Source organism: Ranitomeya imitator, chromosome 4 (genome assembly GCF_032444005.1).
Source record: "Ranitomeya imitator isolate aRanImi1 chromosome 4, aRanImi1.pri, whole genome shotgun sequence".
Taxonomy (NCBI): Eukaryota; Metazoa; Chordata; class Amphibia; order Anura; family Dendrobatidae; genus Ranitomeya; species Ranitomeya imitator.
In genome coordinates, this window is record NC_091285.1 from 82,266,086 (window position 1) to 82,283,962 (window position 17,877).

Genomic DNA, 17,877 nt, shown 5'->3' on the forward strand with positions numbered 1-17,877 from the left:
CTCTTCGGCTTATCATCCACAGTCTAACGGACAGGTGGAACGGGTAAACCAGGTGTTGGCAGGTTTTCTACGACACTTTGTCAACGCACACCACGATAACTGGACGTCCCTACTGCCTTGGGCGTAGTTCTCGTACAATAATCATGTTGGTGAGTCCTCTCGTAACACTCCCATTTTTTATTGTATATGGGCAACACCCGAGGATCCCGACTCCCTTGGACATCGCGACTCCCAATCCTGCAGCAGAGGCCGTGGCTCGCGACTTCGCCAACATCTGGAACAAGACTCGTGAGGCTCTTGTGAAAGCATCCCAGCGCATGAAGGACCATGCCGACAAGAGAAGACTTGATGCCCAGATGTTTCAACCGGGAGACAAGGTATGGTTATCAGCCAAGTACGTCCACCTTAAGGTGCCCTCCTTCAAGCTCGGACCTCGGTACATCGGACCGTTCGAGGTGTCCTGGAGACTCAACGATGTGTGCTATCGGCTACTACTGCCTCCTTCTTTGCGAATATATAATTCTTTCCACCGTTCCCTCCTCAAACCTGTGATCCTCAACCGATTCTCCCAGGATCCGGGAGAGCGTCCTCCGATTTCGGCCAATGACGAGTATGAGGTCAGTGCCATCCTGGACGTGAAGAAGAGAGGGCGTGCCACATGGTACCTGGTCGACTGGAAGGGGTTTGGTCCTGAGGAGAGGTCCTGGGAGCCGGAGGGCAACGTCCATGCTCCTTGTCTCCTACGGCGGTTCTTTGCCAGTCGCCGCCCGGGGGGGCCTGGAGGGGGGGGTACTGTCACCACCTCGCAGTCCGGGGCGCCTTTTTTCTCTTCCCCGCCTGCTCTTACCTCTTCTGGTCCTGTCCTTAGCCAGCAGGGTCTCGCTCCTGTCGTCCGCCGGCGCTCCGGGGTCCGTCCTTGCAGACATGCTGCCCGGGTCCTTGCTCCCATGTCTGCTGCACTTCCTCCTTTCTCTCCCTCTCCTAGGGAGTACATAGGGGGTGGGCAGGTGAGCTCTCTGGCTTCTTAAAGGGTCAGCCCCTCCCTACTCACTGCCCCTCCTCCCGGCCTATCACCTGGAGGCTGGAGGTATATAAGGATCTCAGTCACTCCTGGACGCCGCCTGGGCAACTTCTATTATCCTGAAGTTGCTGCTCCAGGTCTTATCCTGCTAGGCTTATCAGTCCAATTTGCCTGTCTTACTCTGTTCCTTTTTCCCTAGGATCGAGTCTGGTCTCCACAGCATCCAGAGTCCAGTATCCTGTGTGGTTCCCTGCAGTCTTCTTCCTGCTTCCAAGTTCCACATTCAGCCCTGTTTTGTTTATTCATTTCTTCCTCCCTCCTAGGTCGGTTTAACACAGGTGTCTGCCTCATCGGACCCTCTATTGGTGGTCTAGGGGAAATCCCTGTATAGGGGTCACTCCAAGCCTTGGTCTCCTTAGAGGCTTTCTGGTGTTGTGGCCCTGTGGCCTTCCTTTGGGGTGTCTCCCCTAGTGTTTGTATTACTGTACAATAAAGCGTTTGAACCTGCTTTCCTGGTCTGGTTCTCCCTTCCTGGTATCAGTAACCGCTGTATTTGCGGTCCAGTGGGTCCACCTGATAGACACGTCTGTAGGGCGTGACAGATGCATTGCGAAATGCAAGCTGCTTGTAGTTAAATTAGCTTTTGAAGAATGGATACCTTTTTTGGAGGGGCAGTTCATCAAGCCACGATGGTGTCGGATCATAAAAATGTAACCTATATTGAATCGGCTAAATGGTTACCCCCAAGAAAGGCCAACTGGTGCTTTTCTTCTAGACGCTTTATCACATAGCCTTGATTCGGTTTATCCTCCATTCATTCTTCCTCAGGGTCTTGTTGTTACTATGGTATCTTCGGAGTTTGATGCAAAGATCTGTAATGCCCAGCCGTTGGCTCATTCCACTACTCCAGGTTCTAAATCTGTTTCTCAACTCCAGTCCTCAAGACCCCACAACAGGTCATGTTTTCAGGATTTCCTTAGTATTGCATAGGAAATGGAATTAATGCTATCACCTGTGCAATACTAAGGAAATCCTGAAAACAAGACCTGTTGTGGGGTCTTGAGGACTGGAGGTGAGAAACACTGTTCTAAATGATTTGCGCCGGTGTGCTTAAATTGCCCGTTGCAGGAGTTTCATGATTCTGACTTGAGTGGTCATCCTGGGGTTATTACTACTTTGCCAAAAAACCAAACACAACAAGGATCCCTAAAATATAACTTTTAATAATTAAAGCTAAAAACTGTTTGTTCCAATATAAGAAACATCGGTATTAAGAGAAATATACATACAGCTAAAAAAAGCCAAATACAAACTAACTTACCCTGTCAGGTGCCCTATTACTGGTCCCTACCTGACAGCGGAGGTTGGCACCCTAAGTTTCTGCGGTAGGCGCCCCCACTCCTCGACGACTGGCCCTAGTAGCCCTAAATCAACCCTGTGTTCCCTAGAAGAGACGTACCAAATACTAATACCCTAAAAAATGAAAGAAATATAACAAAATAAAAAAAATGCAAAAATAAGAATAGAAAAAATAAAAAAAATGAACATGGCAAAAAACCACAAATTTGTTATTTGCCACAAGACAAAAGGTCCCTAAAAGGGAATAGTAGAAAAATCACAACCCGATGGGTAAAAATATAATATCAATGTCTCGTTTATCCAATTTATAAAAATATCAGCGGGCCACTCCATCCCATATTTATACTTTAAGATAAACATGTAGTTCTGTAAGTCCAAAGGTTTTTCAATAGTCAAATGACTCCCAGATGTACGATGTTCTCAATAGGACAGCGGCCCACATCAGCACAGAGACATCCCAACAAAAAACAGGGGACCACCAGAGCAGGTTAAACAACCGTACAGGAACCACCCCATAGTTCAATACTGTGGTAAACGCTTCTACTCATCTGCATCCCAGAGGCGTTGTGGGTGGTTATACCATCATACAGCTCTGTTGGTCTCCTGCCGGGATATCCTCCCTATTCTGCCCGACGCGTTTCCCTCCCATGGGAATCCTGGGGGTTCATCAGGGGACATGGAACAATGCCACAGAAATGTAAAGGTGCAGAAGCACCATCCATACCGTTGCCATGTTATATACCGGTCTGTCTCCTCCACGTGGAGACAGACCACGCCCCCCAGCCGCGCACCCTGAAGTACGTCACTTGAGCGCATCAGCGTTCCAGACACCTAGCATGATGTTCCCAGTAAAGCGGTGCACATAATGAGGGAATCCCCCTCAGTAATTAGAACACACCACGCATGCGTCCAGATATGACACCTGCCCAGCACAAGTCCAGGGCGGCACGCACACTACGGGAGCTGTATATTCACAACTTGATCATACTGCGCATGCATAGGCTCCAGTAGCAGCATAACACACGTCCAGGGATCGCTAAATAGGAGGGCGGTGTAAAAAAAGCAAGATCTCCATAGCGTCAATCATAGAACTGTGCACACGCCCCCTAACTCTCTACATAGAGGCACACATAGTACACAGCAATGCAGTTGCATCGGTGGATAATCCAGCACCAACACAGGAGCCTGCATACGATAACCGACACCTATAGAACTCGTTTAGGTATCACATACCTAAGTACCTCATGGGAATATCCACCCCCTAGAGACATATATAGGGGCATATTAAGCAGGCACCCATAGGATACCAACCACAACGGCATAGAACGACACTCCAAAAAAGAAACGTAATAGAATGAACAAACAAAAAATTTCCCCCTGGCGTAGTAGAGAGTGATTAGTAGAAGTGTGTGGTAAGTCCTTTACCGCGTAATCGGTTTAATCAAAGATATATGGCATCAAGTCTGATAGGGGAAGATCTGTGCTTCTTGATGGGAGACAGTATCCGAGTATAGACAGCGGTGTCCACCGCTTGTCTGTGAGGATGGTGGCATGTGGGCAAATGGTTTGACCAATTCAGTAAACTAGCTCACTTTGTTCTGTTATCGAGGTTACCTAATGCTGTAACGCTTTTCAGGTTGTTTATTAATCATGTGGTGAGATTGCGTTCATTTGAATATTATTTCAGATAGGGTGGGTGCAATTTGTCTCCAAATTCTGGAGAGCGTTTTGTAAGAAATTGGGGATTGATATTGTAACACCCCAGGTAACTGGTTGTTACAGTGGCATTGCTTTCCTCACGGGGAGAGTGATGTCATGCTTGGAAGCGAGGAAAGATCCCTTTAACAGGTATTCAGCACATACCACACTATTCTGACTTTAGGCCAGAAGGGGGAGCTCTACACCCAACTTCATGGGAGCTGCTCTCTCTGATTGGGAGGAGGAGTTAGTTGCTAGGCAGTTGGTGAGAGGAGAGCGAGGAGTGACGAAGGAAAGCTGGGACCGTGCAGACGAGTGATTCTGCAGTTCCTGGGAAGGAAAAAGAGAGCAGAGCAACTTGTAAAGAGACTGAAAGGAGGAAGGAGCAAAGGCGAAGTGAAGAGCTGGAGAGAGAAGTTGTGACTGGACCTCCTCCACGCTGAGCGCAGATACTGGTAGACGGAAGACCGAGGTTGTGGGGGTAACTTCATGCCCCACGGCAGAAACCGGCAGACAGCTAGATTTCAAGTTACCTGTCCACCATTAACACGCGAGGACACAGTAACAGATAGAGCCCTGGTCGTGGTAGAGATCCTGTAAAAAGGCTCGAGTTACCTGTCGTACGGGTTAGTGTCCTACCTAAAGGGGGACAGAGAGAGAATGTGATGACTTTGTGTGAGGCCTAAGTCAGCAATAGACTACAACAACACAGCGCTAGAAGGCTTCCAACTCCACCTGGTTGGGGGGATTCCTGAGACGCTTCCAAGCCAGCCGGACCACCACCTGCACCTGTGATCTGGTACCCTGGACTGTGGCTGCCTGAATCATACAGTAAAGAGACTGCAACCCTGTGTCCTCTGCTTCTTTCTACACCACCTACCACCTGTCCCTACTACTTCGGGAGCCCTGGGGAACCAGCTTCACCTGTAGGAAGCCATACTATCCCTGCTGCCATAACATCACCCCAGTGCACCCCTTTAAGCAGTGTTGGTCACCCCTGACCGAATACCACAGGTGGCGTCGCAAACTTTTATTAATTCACACCCCTTTATAGACCTTTCCTTTAACATGGGCGCCCAGGGCCACAGACCGGGTCACCGTCGCCGTGACACATGCCTTTAAGTACCGGACCCAGTACTGAGTACCCCACGGCCCTGGCGGGCATTCCGATATGCCATTCACCTCTGCCTACCACCCTGAAACCAATGGTCAGATAGAGAGGACAAATCAATTTTTTAAACAAATTTTAACATCTTTCGCTGCTGCTCAGCAGAAAGACTAGTCCTAATTTTTAAGTCTTGCTGAGTTCGCCTTTGAGTCTGGTCATTCAGTACACTGGAACTACACCTTCTTTTAGTATTTATGGTTTTCATCCTAATTTTGGTACATTTTCTGGGATGAGTTCTGAGTGTATTGGAGTAGAGGTGGCCACACAAAAACTTGGGGATGTCTGGAGGGAGGTTCAAAAGACTATTGGATTAGCTCAACTGCGTAAAAAATGGAAGGTTGATGGGAAACGTTCAGAAGATCCTGACTTCAAAGAAAATAAGGTTTGGTTAACTTCCAAAAATAATAAGTTGAAAGTACCATCGGCGAAGTTGGGTCCTAAATTTATTGGCCCGCACGAGATTCTGGAGGTAGTCAATCTGGTTATCTTTAGATTAAAACTTCCTCAGTCTCTTTATGTCTCTAATGTGTTCCACAGCTCCCTATTAAGAGTTTCTCCCTTTGATGTTCTTTGTCCTATCCTCGCCTCCCGGTTTTGTCGATGGAAGTTTAGACAGAGTACGAGATGCAGAGAATTGTGAATTCTCTGACGGTCCAAAATTCCTTTCAATATCTTGTTCATTGGAGGAGATATGGACCCTAGGAGAAATCCTGGGTTCTGATTTGTTCGGTGAAGGTCAATCATTTGGTCAGGGCCTTTCATCTTAGGTTTCCTGGGAAACCTGGGGGTCTTGTGCCCCCCACTCAGTTTGCTGCTCTATGCAATCAGGGTCTTGTGAGCTGTCAGTTTGGTGAGTGTCAGCAAAGTCATCCAATCAAGTGCAGGGGCATGCTGAGCTGTCAGTATTTTGATATACTTTTTAGTCGTCCAATCTGAGACTAGGAGGTGCTGAGTTTCTTTCATCATGTGTTCCCTGTCCTGAGTGATTAGCCAGCAACTTGGCTAAGCTATCAATCCCAGATCACTGCCAGTTGTATCATTCGCTTGGTGGTGCATGCTTGCCTTGTATTTCAGTGATTTCTTTGTTGATCTGTTGCTGCATGACCTTGGACCTTGCTCTGACCATTTCTTTGCTTTGCCCCTTTGCTTTGATACACTATCTTACTGGTATTCTGACCTCAGACCATGACCTGAGTACGCCTTTGTCTTTCCCTTAGTTTAACACATGCTCTGTTGATATCTAACACTGGAATGTTTGACTACCCTGCAGCACGGCTTGTCCGTGAGTAGTGGCTAGCATCACAACTGATCACTCATTTTCAAAATTTTCCATTTCCGGGTATAGTTTGCCTTCAATGAGGGCAAATTTTTACATTACCGAGTTAGAAATGGTCTGCTCTGAAACAGGAAGAAAAGACGACACTGTTCCACCAGCATGTGGACAGCTGCAACCTGTGATTGAGTGCAGTAGTCTGGTGACTTGAGCAGTGTCATCAGAAAAACACCTGATGTGCTGCTCAAGTCACCTGATGGCTGCAGGAAATCACAGTCCATAGTATACTGCTTATGGTGGAATGTTGATGACTCCTATAACTGTGTCACAATTTTTAGTCCCCTTAGGGGACTTGAACCTGCTATAATCTGATCGACTATACTATATATTGCAATACCATGTATATAGTAACAAACACTTTCTGATCTTTGGGGGTTCAGGCTAGCAGTAACTTGATTTCTTGGGAGTAATCTAATATATAAAGCTGAATGTGTGTATGTATGTCCGGGATTGGCATCTGCACCGTCGCAGCTACATCCACAAAATTTTGCACAGTCACACGTCTGGACCCCGAGAGCGTCATAGGCTATGTTGTGAGGTGAAATTTTAACCCCGCGCTTTCCAATTCACCAAACAATTTTGCCCCTATCTACATAATGGGGAAAAAGTGAAAGGAAAAGTGTTGGAGGCATCGCAGCTACAGCCACAAAATTTTGCACAGTCACACGTCTGGACCCCGAGAGCGTCATAGGCTATGTTGTGAGGTGAAATTTTAGCCCCGCGCTTTCCAATTCACCAAACAATTTTGCCCCTATCTACATAATGGGGAAAAAGTGAAAGGAAAAGTGTTGGAGGCAAATTGACAGCTGCCAGATGTGAACAAGGGGGACTTAAAGAATGAGAGCGATGGCGCCAAAGAGTATATACCGTACAGTTGCTAAGGTGGGGCCCCGACATGGGATACTCACCACACACGGGGATATGAACACGCACACAAAATGCGCCACACACTACCACGTGCTTGAACACATATACCACCCTCAGCACACATTTCACCACACATACACCAGCCTCGCCACATAAAAGACGAAACACAAAAGTCGCCGCTCAAAACTCGCCATGCGCAAAACTCGCCTCATGGGAAAACTCGCCTCATGGGAAAACTCGCCACACGCAAAACTTGCACCCGTGGAAAAATTGCCACATGCACAAAAGTTGCAACACACGCAAAAGTTGCCTCACACAAAACTTGCACATACTCAAAAGGCACCACACATAAAACTCGCCATGCGCAAGACTTGCTGCACACAACTTACTACACTAACCTGTCACATGCAACTCGACACACAAAAAGTTGCTACACGCATGTCGCCACACAAAACTCATCTCACAAAAGTCGCTACATGCATGTCGCCACACGCAACTCAACACACACAACTTGACACACGAAACTCGCCCTAGAGCACACACAAGTCTGGTATTATCCTTCAAAAATAAAAATCTGATTAATAATCAGACAAACAACAAGAGCAACAAATATACCATATAGGAAATACGCCAGCTGTCAGTCACATGACCTGTCTATTATGTGTATGTGTGAGCTAATATATACTGCCAAGGGAAGGGCTTCCTGTTGGCTGGGGATTTGTCAGGCTGCCAATTTAGCTTACAAATACTGAGGTAAAAATACTGACCAAATAACGTGTGAACGAGGTCTAATACAGGAGGAGATGACATACAGGTATATACTATATACAGGAGGAGATCACATACAAGTATATACTATATACAGGAGGAGATGACGCACAGGTATATACTATATACAGGAGCAGATGACCTACAGGTATATACTATATACAGGAGGAGATGACTTACAGGTATATATTATATACAGGGGAGATGACACACAGGTATATACTATATACAGGAGGAGATGACATACAGGTATATACTATATATAGGAGGAAATGACATACAGGTATATACTATATACAGGGGAGATGGCACACAACAGGTATATACTATATACAGGGGAGATAACATACAGGTATATACTATATACAGGAGATGACATACAGGTGTATAATATATATAAGGGAGATGACAAACATGTATATACTGAGGTGAAAATGAGAGGTGTGAGGTGAAAATGAAAAGTTGTGAGTGCAAAATGAGAGGAGTGAGGGAAAATAGTGGAGTGATCGGAAAATGACAGATGTGAGGTCGAAATGACAAGTGTTAGGGGGGAATGAGAGGAGTGATGGGGAAAATGAGGCGTGATGGGAAAATAAGAGAAGTGAGGTGCTATAACTAACCACAGATATTTACTATGCCCAGGCAACGCCGGGCTCTTCAGCTAGTCCATAATATAACGCTGGGAGCGTCACTCTGTCCGAAGCCTTTATAAACTGCGCCGGCGCAAGCGCCGGCGCAGTCTGGGCCTCACAGAGTGACGCTCCCGGGAGATCGCGGTATGCGTTCACACTGAACGCGCACCGCGATCTCCAACAGAGAAGCAGGGACCGCCAGGAGGGTAAGTATCGGCCATAGTCACCTGTCCTGCGTTCCACCGCTGAGCGCCGCCATCTTCTCGGTCTTCGGCCTGTGACCTTCAGTTCAGAGGGCGCGATGACGCGCTTAATGCGCGCCGGCGCCGCCCTCTGACTGAACAGTCACAGCCAGGAGACCGGGAAGATGGCGGCGCGCAGCGCCTGAACGGGACAGACAGGTGAGTATAGTAAGTGCTGGGGGGCCTGAGCTGGCGGCGATACCGGCACCTGACCCCCACAGCGCGCCGCTGTCCCCGCCTGCTCAGGCCCCCGGATGGGTGCAGCACATCACAGGATGGGGACGCAGGATGGTTGCAGCACATACCAGGATGGGGACGCAGGATGGGGACGCAGGATGGTTGCAGCACATACCAGGATGGGGACGCAGGATGGGGACAGCACATACCAGGATGGGGACAGCACATACCAGGATGGGGACGCAGGATGGGTGCAAAACATGACAGGATGGGGACGCAGGATGGGTGCAGCACATGACAGGATGGGGACGCAGGATGGGTGCATCACATACCAGGATGGGGACGCAGGATGGGTGCATCACATACCAGGATGGGGACGCAGGATGGGTGCAGCACATGACACGATGGGGACGCAGTATGGGTGCATCACATACCAGGATGGGGACGCAGGATGGGTGCAGCACATGACAGGATGGGGACGCAGGATGGGTGCAGCACATACCAGGATGGGGACGCAGGATGGGTGCAGCACATACCAGGATGGGGACGCAGGATGGGTGCAGCACATGACAGGATGGGGACGCAGGATGGGTGCAGCACATACCAGGATGGGGACGCAGGATGGGTGCAGCATATGACAGGATGGGGACGCAGGATAGGTGCAGCACATGACAGGATGGGGATGCAGGATGGGTGCAGCACATGACAGGATGGGGACGCAGGATGGGTGCAGCACATACCAGGATGGGGACGCAGGATGGGTGTAGCACATGACAGGATGGGGACGCAGGATGGGTGCAGCACATGACAGGATGGGGATGCAGGATGGGTGCAGTACATATAAGGATGGGGACGCAGGATGGGTGCAGCACATGACAGGATGGGGACGCAGGATGGGTGCAGCACATGACAGGATGGGGGTGCAGGACGGGTGCAGCACATGACAGGATGGGGGCGCAGGATGGGTGCAGCACATGACAGGATGGGGGCGCAGGATGGGTGCAGCACATGACAGGATGGGGATGCAGGATGGGGACGCAGGATGGGTGCAGCACATGACAGGATGGGGACGCAGGATGGGTGCAGCACATGACAGGATGGGGACGCAGGATGGGTGCAGCACATGACAGGATGGGGACGCAGGATGGGTGCAGCACATGACAGGATGGGGGCGCAGGATGGGTGCAGCACATGACAGGATGGGGACGCAGGATGGGTGCAGCACATGACAGGATGGGGACGCAGGATGGGTGCAGCACATGACAGGATGGGGATGCAGGATGGGGACGCAGGATGGGTGCAGCACATACCAGGATGGGGACGCAGGATGGGTGCAGCACATGACAGGAGACAGGATGGGGACGCAGGATGGAGCAGCACATGACAGGATGGGGACGCAGGATGGGTGCAGCACATGACAGGATGGGGACGCAGGATGGGCGCAGCACATGACAGGATGGGGACGCAGGATGGAGCAGCACATACCAGGATGGAGACCATATACCAATATAAATGCTCGCCACCCGGGCGTAGAACGGGTTCAATAGCTAGTCTAATATATAAAGCTGAATGTGTATGTCCGGGATTGGCATCTGCACCGTCGCAGCTACAGCCACAAAATTTTGCACAGTCACACGTCTGGACCCCTAGAGCGTCATAGGCTATGTTGTGAGGCGAAATTTTAACCCCGCGTGTTCCAATTCACCAAAAAATGTTGCCCCTATCTACATAATGAGGAAAAAGTGAAAGGAAAAGCGTTGGAGGCAAATTGATAGCTGCCAGATGTGAACAAGGGGGACTTAAAGAGTGAGAGCGATGGCGCCAAAGAGTATATACCGTACAGTTGCTAAGGTGGGGCCCCGACATGGGATACTCACAACACACGGGGATATGAACACACACAAAATGCGCCACACACTACCACGTGCTTGAACACATATACCGCCCTCAGCACACATTTGACCACACATACACCAACCTCGCCACATAAAAGTCGAAACACAAAAGTCGCCGCTCAAAACTTGCCACGTGCAAAACTCGCCACATGCAAAACTAGTCTCATGCAAAACTCACCACACGTGCAAAACTCACCTCATGGAAAACTCGCCACACGCAAAACTTGCACATTCGGAAAAATTGCCACATGCACAAAAGTTGCAACACATGCAAAAGTTGCCTCACACAAAACTTGCACCTACTCAAAACGCACCACACATAAAACTCGCCACGCGCAAAACTCGCCATACGAAAAACTTGCTGCACACAACTTGCTAGACTAACCTGTCACATGCAACTCGATACACAAAAAGTTGCTACACGCATGTCGCCACACAAAACTCATCACAAAAGTCGCTACATGCATGTTGCCACATGCAACTCCACACACACACAACTTGACACATGAAACTCGCCCTAAAACACACAAGTCTGGTATTATCCTTCAAAAATACAAATCTGATTAATAAGCAGACAAACTACAAGAGCAACAACTGTACCATATAGGAAATCCGGCAGCTGTCAGTCACATGACCTGTCTATTATGTGTATGTGTGAGCTAATATATACTGCCAGGGGGGAGGGCTTCCTGTTGGCTGGGGATTCATCAGGCTGCCAATTTAGCTTATAAATACTGAGGCAAAAATACTGACCAAATAACGTGTGAACGCGGTCTAATACAGGAGGAGATGACATACAGATATATACTATATACAGGAGAGATGACACACAGGTATATACTATATACAGGAGGAGATGACACAGGTATATACTATATACAGGAGGAGATGACACACACACATATATACTATATACAGAGGAGATGACACCCAGGTATATACTATATACAGGGGAGATGACATACAGGTACATACTATATACAGGGGAGATGACACAGGTATTTACTATATACAGAGGAGATGACACACGTATATACTATATACAGGAGGAGATGACACACAGGTATATACTATATACAGGAGGAGATGACATACAGGTACATACTATATACAGGAGGTGATGACACAGATATATATACTATATAAAAAAAACCTTTACTATTCAACATTAGTCCGTTAGAGTTACATATGAGAACCTCATACTCTGTGGTCCTTGCCCCTTTATGTGTACTGCACTATGCACTTTAAAAATAATTACTGGGCATTAGTTTAACCCATTCGGGTGTTTGTTTTCCATCTTTTGCTATCATTCATCTTCCTTGATATGATTTATATAAAGGTATCACTTGAGAACACCTGTATTTATGTATGTTTTGCATTATGGTTGTTATTTGTAAAATAAAATATATTTATCTATGGACATGAACTCCATTCTTTCCTTTTGTTGCATATATACTATATAAAGGAGCAGATGACACACGTATATACTATATACAGGAGGAGATGACACGTATATACAGGAGGAGATGACATACAGGTATATACTATATAAAAGAGGAGATGACACATAGGTATATAAAGGAGGCATACAGCAGGTATATACTATATACAGGGGAGATGACATACAGGTATATACTATATACAGGAGATGACATACAGGTATATACTATATATAGGAGGAGATGACAAATAGGTATATACAGGAGGAGATGACATACAGCAGGTATATACTATTTACAGGGTAGATGACATACAGGTATATACTCTATATAGAGGAGATGATATACAGGTGTATACTATATAAGGGAGATGACAAACTTGTATATATTGAGGGGAAAATGAGAGGTGTGAGGTGAAAATGTAAAGGGTTAAATGCAAAATGCGAGGAGTGAGGGAAAATAGTGGAGTGATCTGAAAATGACAGATGTGAGGTCGAAATGACAAGTGTTAGGGGAGAATGAGAGGAGTGAGGGGGAAAATGAGAGGTGTAAGGGAGAAAATGAGAGATGTGAGGGGGAAAATGAGAGGCGTGATGGGAAAATAAGAGAAGTGAGGTGCTATAACTAACCACAGATATTCACTATGCCCAGTCAACACCGGGCTCTTCAGCTAGTCCTTATATAATAACCATCATCTACTATATAATTGTCAAAGGGTCACTTCCGTCTGTCTGTCCTTCTGTCACGGTTATTCATTCGCTGATTGGTCTCGCCAGCTGCCTGTCATGGCTGCCGAGACCAATCAGCGACGGGCACAGTCCGGAAGAAAATGGCCGCTCCTTACTCCCTGGAGTCAGTGCCTGTCGCCCGCATACTCCCCTCTGGTCACCGCTAACACAGGATTAATGCCGGCGGTAACGGACCGCGTTATGCCGCGGGTAAGGCGCTCAGTTACCGCCGCTATTAACCCTGTGTGTCCCCAACTTTTTACTGTTGACGCTGCCTATGCGGCATCAATAGTAAAAAATGTAATGTTAAAAATAAAATAGAGAAAAAACCTGCTATACTCACCCTGCGCTACAAAGACCTGCCATGACGTCACGGTCATGTGACCGCGACGTCATCACAGGTCCTGCGCTAATACCAACTCTGGGACTGGAACCTGCCATGGACTACAAGGGCTCCCTCGGAAAGGTGAGTATATGTTTATTTTTTCACCTGTGACAAACCTGGCTGGGCAATATACTATGTAGCTGGACAATATACTACGTGACTGTCCAATATACTACGTGGCTCTGTGCTGTATACTAATTCGCTGTGCAATATACTACGTGGCTGGGCAATATACTACGTCACTGGGCAATATACTACGTGGCTCTGTGCAGTATACTACGTGGCTGGGCAATATACTACGTGGCTGGGCAATATACTACGTGGCTGGGCAATATACTACGCGGCTGGGCAATATACTACGTGGGCTGTGCAATATACTACGTGGACATGCATATTCTAGAATACCCGATGCGTTAGAATCGGGCCACCATCTAGTATAATATAAAACTGTAAAATGGGTATCAGATTTAAATTATTTCTGCATTACGCCAGCATTGCACTGAATTTTTACGCCCAAGTAAAATAGTTATTTTAAGGTGTCCTTTATTTTATCACATATTTCAATTTCTGCCTACAGGTTAGGAACTTATGTTACATGATCACCAGACGTGAAAAGATGAAACACTCCATATGCAAACTTGAGGAGCAAATTTTCCAGCTGCAGATGAAACTCATTGAGAAAGATCTCTGCCATGGTAAGAGAGAGAAGCCAAAAACATTAAGTTATGTAATATTGTGTTTACTTTGCCTTCATAAATGTATGAAAGCATTGAAAGGCCTTACTGTTTGCCTGTGGTAATTAAGTCATAAATCATTACTGGCCTTTTTTATGTATTTATCCTGAAGAAGTCTTTCTTTTCCTTTTCCTGCGTCCTACACAGATATATTTATATACTGTAGATATCGGGTGTAATAAGCACATGTCACCAATTTTCTAAGTAAATATATTTCTAAGGCTGGGTTCACACTGCGTTGCTGGCGGCCGTTAGACGGCATAACGCGGTGTAACGCAGTCCGTTAACGCCGCCATTAATTCCTATGTCGGACACATCGCTAGCGCACGCCCACAATGGGCGAGCGCTAGCGATGTGCCGTCACTGAGTGACGGACCCTGGGACGCGGGCTGCAGCGTTTCCGGGTCCGTCACCACTAGCTCAGATAGAGCATCTGCTAGTCTATCTGTGCTAGCGCGATCACATACCGGCACTTGCGTTAACAGCAGACCGTTAACGCATGTGTTGAACGGGCTGCTGTTAACACAGTGTGAACTTGGCCTTAGGGTGCTGGTGACATGAAATTTTCACCAGATGTTGGTAACATCCCTTCCAATCCAGGCGGGCGAAGGAATCAAACCACAGATGTCCGTGAAATTAAGTTATGTATAATAATCCTTAATTACCCTGAGACATAGTATTGAACAGATGAAACAAGAGAGGCTCAAAAAGCCATGGAAAGTCATGACACCAGCTGAAATCTATCAGTAATTAACAATCCTGCCACTTCGTAAAAAATATCAGGTGTTTCAACTGATGGCTTATAAAAAGGTGTCTCATTACCAAGGGACCACACAAGAAACATCTCATGATGGGTAAAACCAGTGAGCTGATTCAATACCTTCACAACCTTATTGTTGCTAACACACTGATATTAGGGCTATGTGCACACGTTCAGGATTTGTCGCAGAAAATTCCTGAGAAAAACCGGACATTTTCCGCAAGAAAACCGCATGCGTTTTTGCCGCGTTTTTTTCCGAACATTTCCCAATGCACTTTGTAGTGGGAAATTCGCAAAAAAAAAACCGCAAAGTTAATGAACATGCTGCGGTTTTTACCGTGATGCGTTTTTTTCGCGGAAAAAAACGCATCATGTGCACAAAACATGCGGAATTCATTCTAAATGATGGGATGCTTATTGTATGCGGTTTTTTTGCGGTTTTATAGCGTTTTTATTGGGAAAAACCGTGAAAAAAACGCGACGTGTGCACACAGCCTAACAGAAGAATTTCTATACTAATGGAGGTTGCGGTGAGCACTGTTGGGGTAATAATCCGGTAATGGAAAAAACATAATTCGGCCATAACCAGGAGCTCACTGCAAGATTTCAGACAGAGAAGTAAAAAGCATTATTAGAAGAATTGTCCAAGATCCAGGGACCACTTGTGGAGAGCTACAGAAAGAACTGGAATCAGCTGGTATAATTGTTTCAAAGAAAACAATAAGTAATGCACTCCACTTCCATGGCCTGTATGCACGCTCAATACGCAAAACTCCCTTGTTGAGCAAAAAGCATGTTCAAGCGTGTTTTAAAGTGTGCTTAACAACATTTAGACAAAAATATGAAATACTGAGAGAATGTAGTCTGTTCAGATGAGACTAAAATTTTACTCTGTGGATGCCATAACACACACACAACATACCAACAATGAAGTTTGGATGTGAGAACATCATGGTGTGGAGCTGTTTTTCAGCAGACGGCACTGGGAAACTTCATGTAATCAAAGTAAGGATGAATGGACAAATGTACAGATACATTCTTGATAAGAGAGAAAAAAATAAAGCCTATAGAATGGCCCAGCCAATTACATGACATAAATCCAATAGAAAATTTATGGAGTGAACTAAAGCTCAGTGTTCATTAGAAGGAGCTCACGGAACCTTCAAGATTTGAAGAGTGTTTGTGTGGAAAAATGGGTCAAAATCACAAATGAGCAGTGCATGCGACTAGTTTCTCCGAACAGTAGGCGTCTTGAAGCTGTCATCAACAAAGGCTTTTGTCTAAAGTATAAATTATATTTCAATAAGCGTGCTTAATACTTTTTCCCTGTCCTGTTTATCATTATTACATATAACTTAATTCTGATGTAGACGCTGGTTTACACATGAGACTTTGTTTGTTGATTCAAAACAGGCGGTTTATTAAAAGTTCATAAACTATCAGGGTTAACAAACTAAAACAGCCTCTTCCAGGTGAACAAAAGTTATTATAAGGACGGTTTCACACGTCAGTGGCTCTGGTACGTGAGGTGACAGTTTCCTCACGGACGTTGTCCGTGTGCAGTCCGTGTGCCGTGCAGGAGACAGCGCTACAGTAAGCGCTGTCCCCCCCATGTGGTGCTGAAGCTGCCATTCATATCTTCTCTGCAGCAGTGTTTGCTGTAGAGAAGATATGAATAATCCTTTTTTTTTTTTTGTTTCTCGTGTTTAAAATGAAGATCCATAGGGGTGGAGCCGCATATTCATTACTGTAAATGAGCGGCCCCACGTGACCGCTCATAAAGTAGAAGGTGCAGCCAGGACAGGAAGCAGCGCCAGCGAGGGAGCCAGGTGAGTATTTTAATAACAGCGGGCGGGTGCACAGGGGGTGGGAGGGGGATGGTAACATGGATCTTTATTTTAAACACGAGAAACAAAAAAAAAAAAGGATTATTCATATCTTCTCTACAGCAAACGCTGCTGCAGAGAAGATATGAATGGCAGCTTCAGCACCAGATGCAGGGGACAGCGCTTATCTCTAGCGCTGTCTCCTGCATGGTGCGTGTTGTACCCAGTCGGCACACGGGCGGCACATGTGTGCCACACTGATGTGCCACAGAAACGCACGGGCACACGGACACGCATAATTCCGGTACCGATTTTTCCGGTACTGGAATTATCTGGACGTGTGAGACTGGCCTAACAGAACAAAACAGAAAATAGCTGGTCCATATATAGCATGGGCTCACCTGTTTAAACATGAGTCTTTTTCTCTCAGACTTCAGGGTCTGAGCAGCATATGCAAGGCCTCCTCACCTTGCAAATGCACAGACCAAGTGAGACAGCCCCAGCTGCCTTAAATCAGACATTCTGAGACCTGGCGTTGGAGGTAAATGAGCAGCTTATCCCCCACTTCCCAGCTCTTTCTGCTACTCCTAAATCCAGACCCATAATCCGAGCCCATTATCCCCTTTGAGACCTTGCCCTTTTTCATGTTTGCGTTTGTTTTTCGCTCCCCTTTTTCCCAGAGCCATAACTTTTTTATTTTTTCCGTCATAATGGCCATGTTAGGGCTTGTTTTTTTGCGGGACAAGTTGTACTTTTGAACGACACCATTCGTTTTACCATATCGTGTACTCAATAATGGGGAAAAAATTCCAAGTGCTGTGAAATTGCAAAACAAAGTGCAATTC

The 17,877-nt window shown here is 46.6% G+C and overlaps 1 protein-coding gene across 1 annotated transcript in view; it reads left to right on the forward strand.

Moving 5' to 3' along the window:
* The window catches only part of JADE2 (jade family PHD finger 2), a 374,376-nt gene that overhangs the window by 302,972 nt on the left and 53,527 nt on the right, over window positions 1–17,877 (forward strand). Inside the window, exon 10 of the mRNA XM_069763847.1 lies at window positions 14,290–14,407. Within this exon, the coding sequence (XP_069619948.1) occupies window positions 14,290–14,407 (118 nt within the window). The remainder of the gene's footprint in view (window positions 1–14,289; window positions 14,408–17,877) is intronic.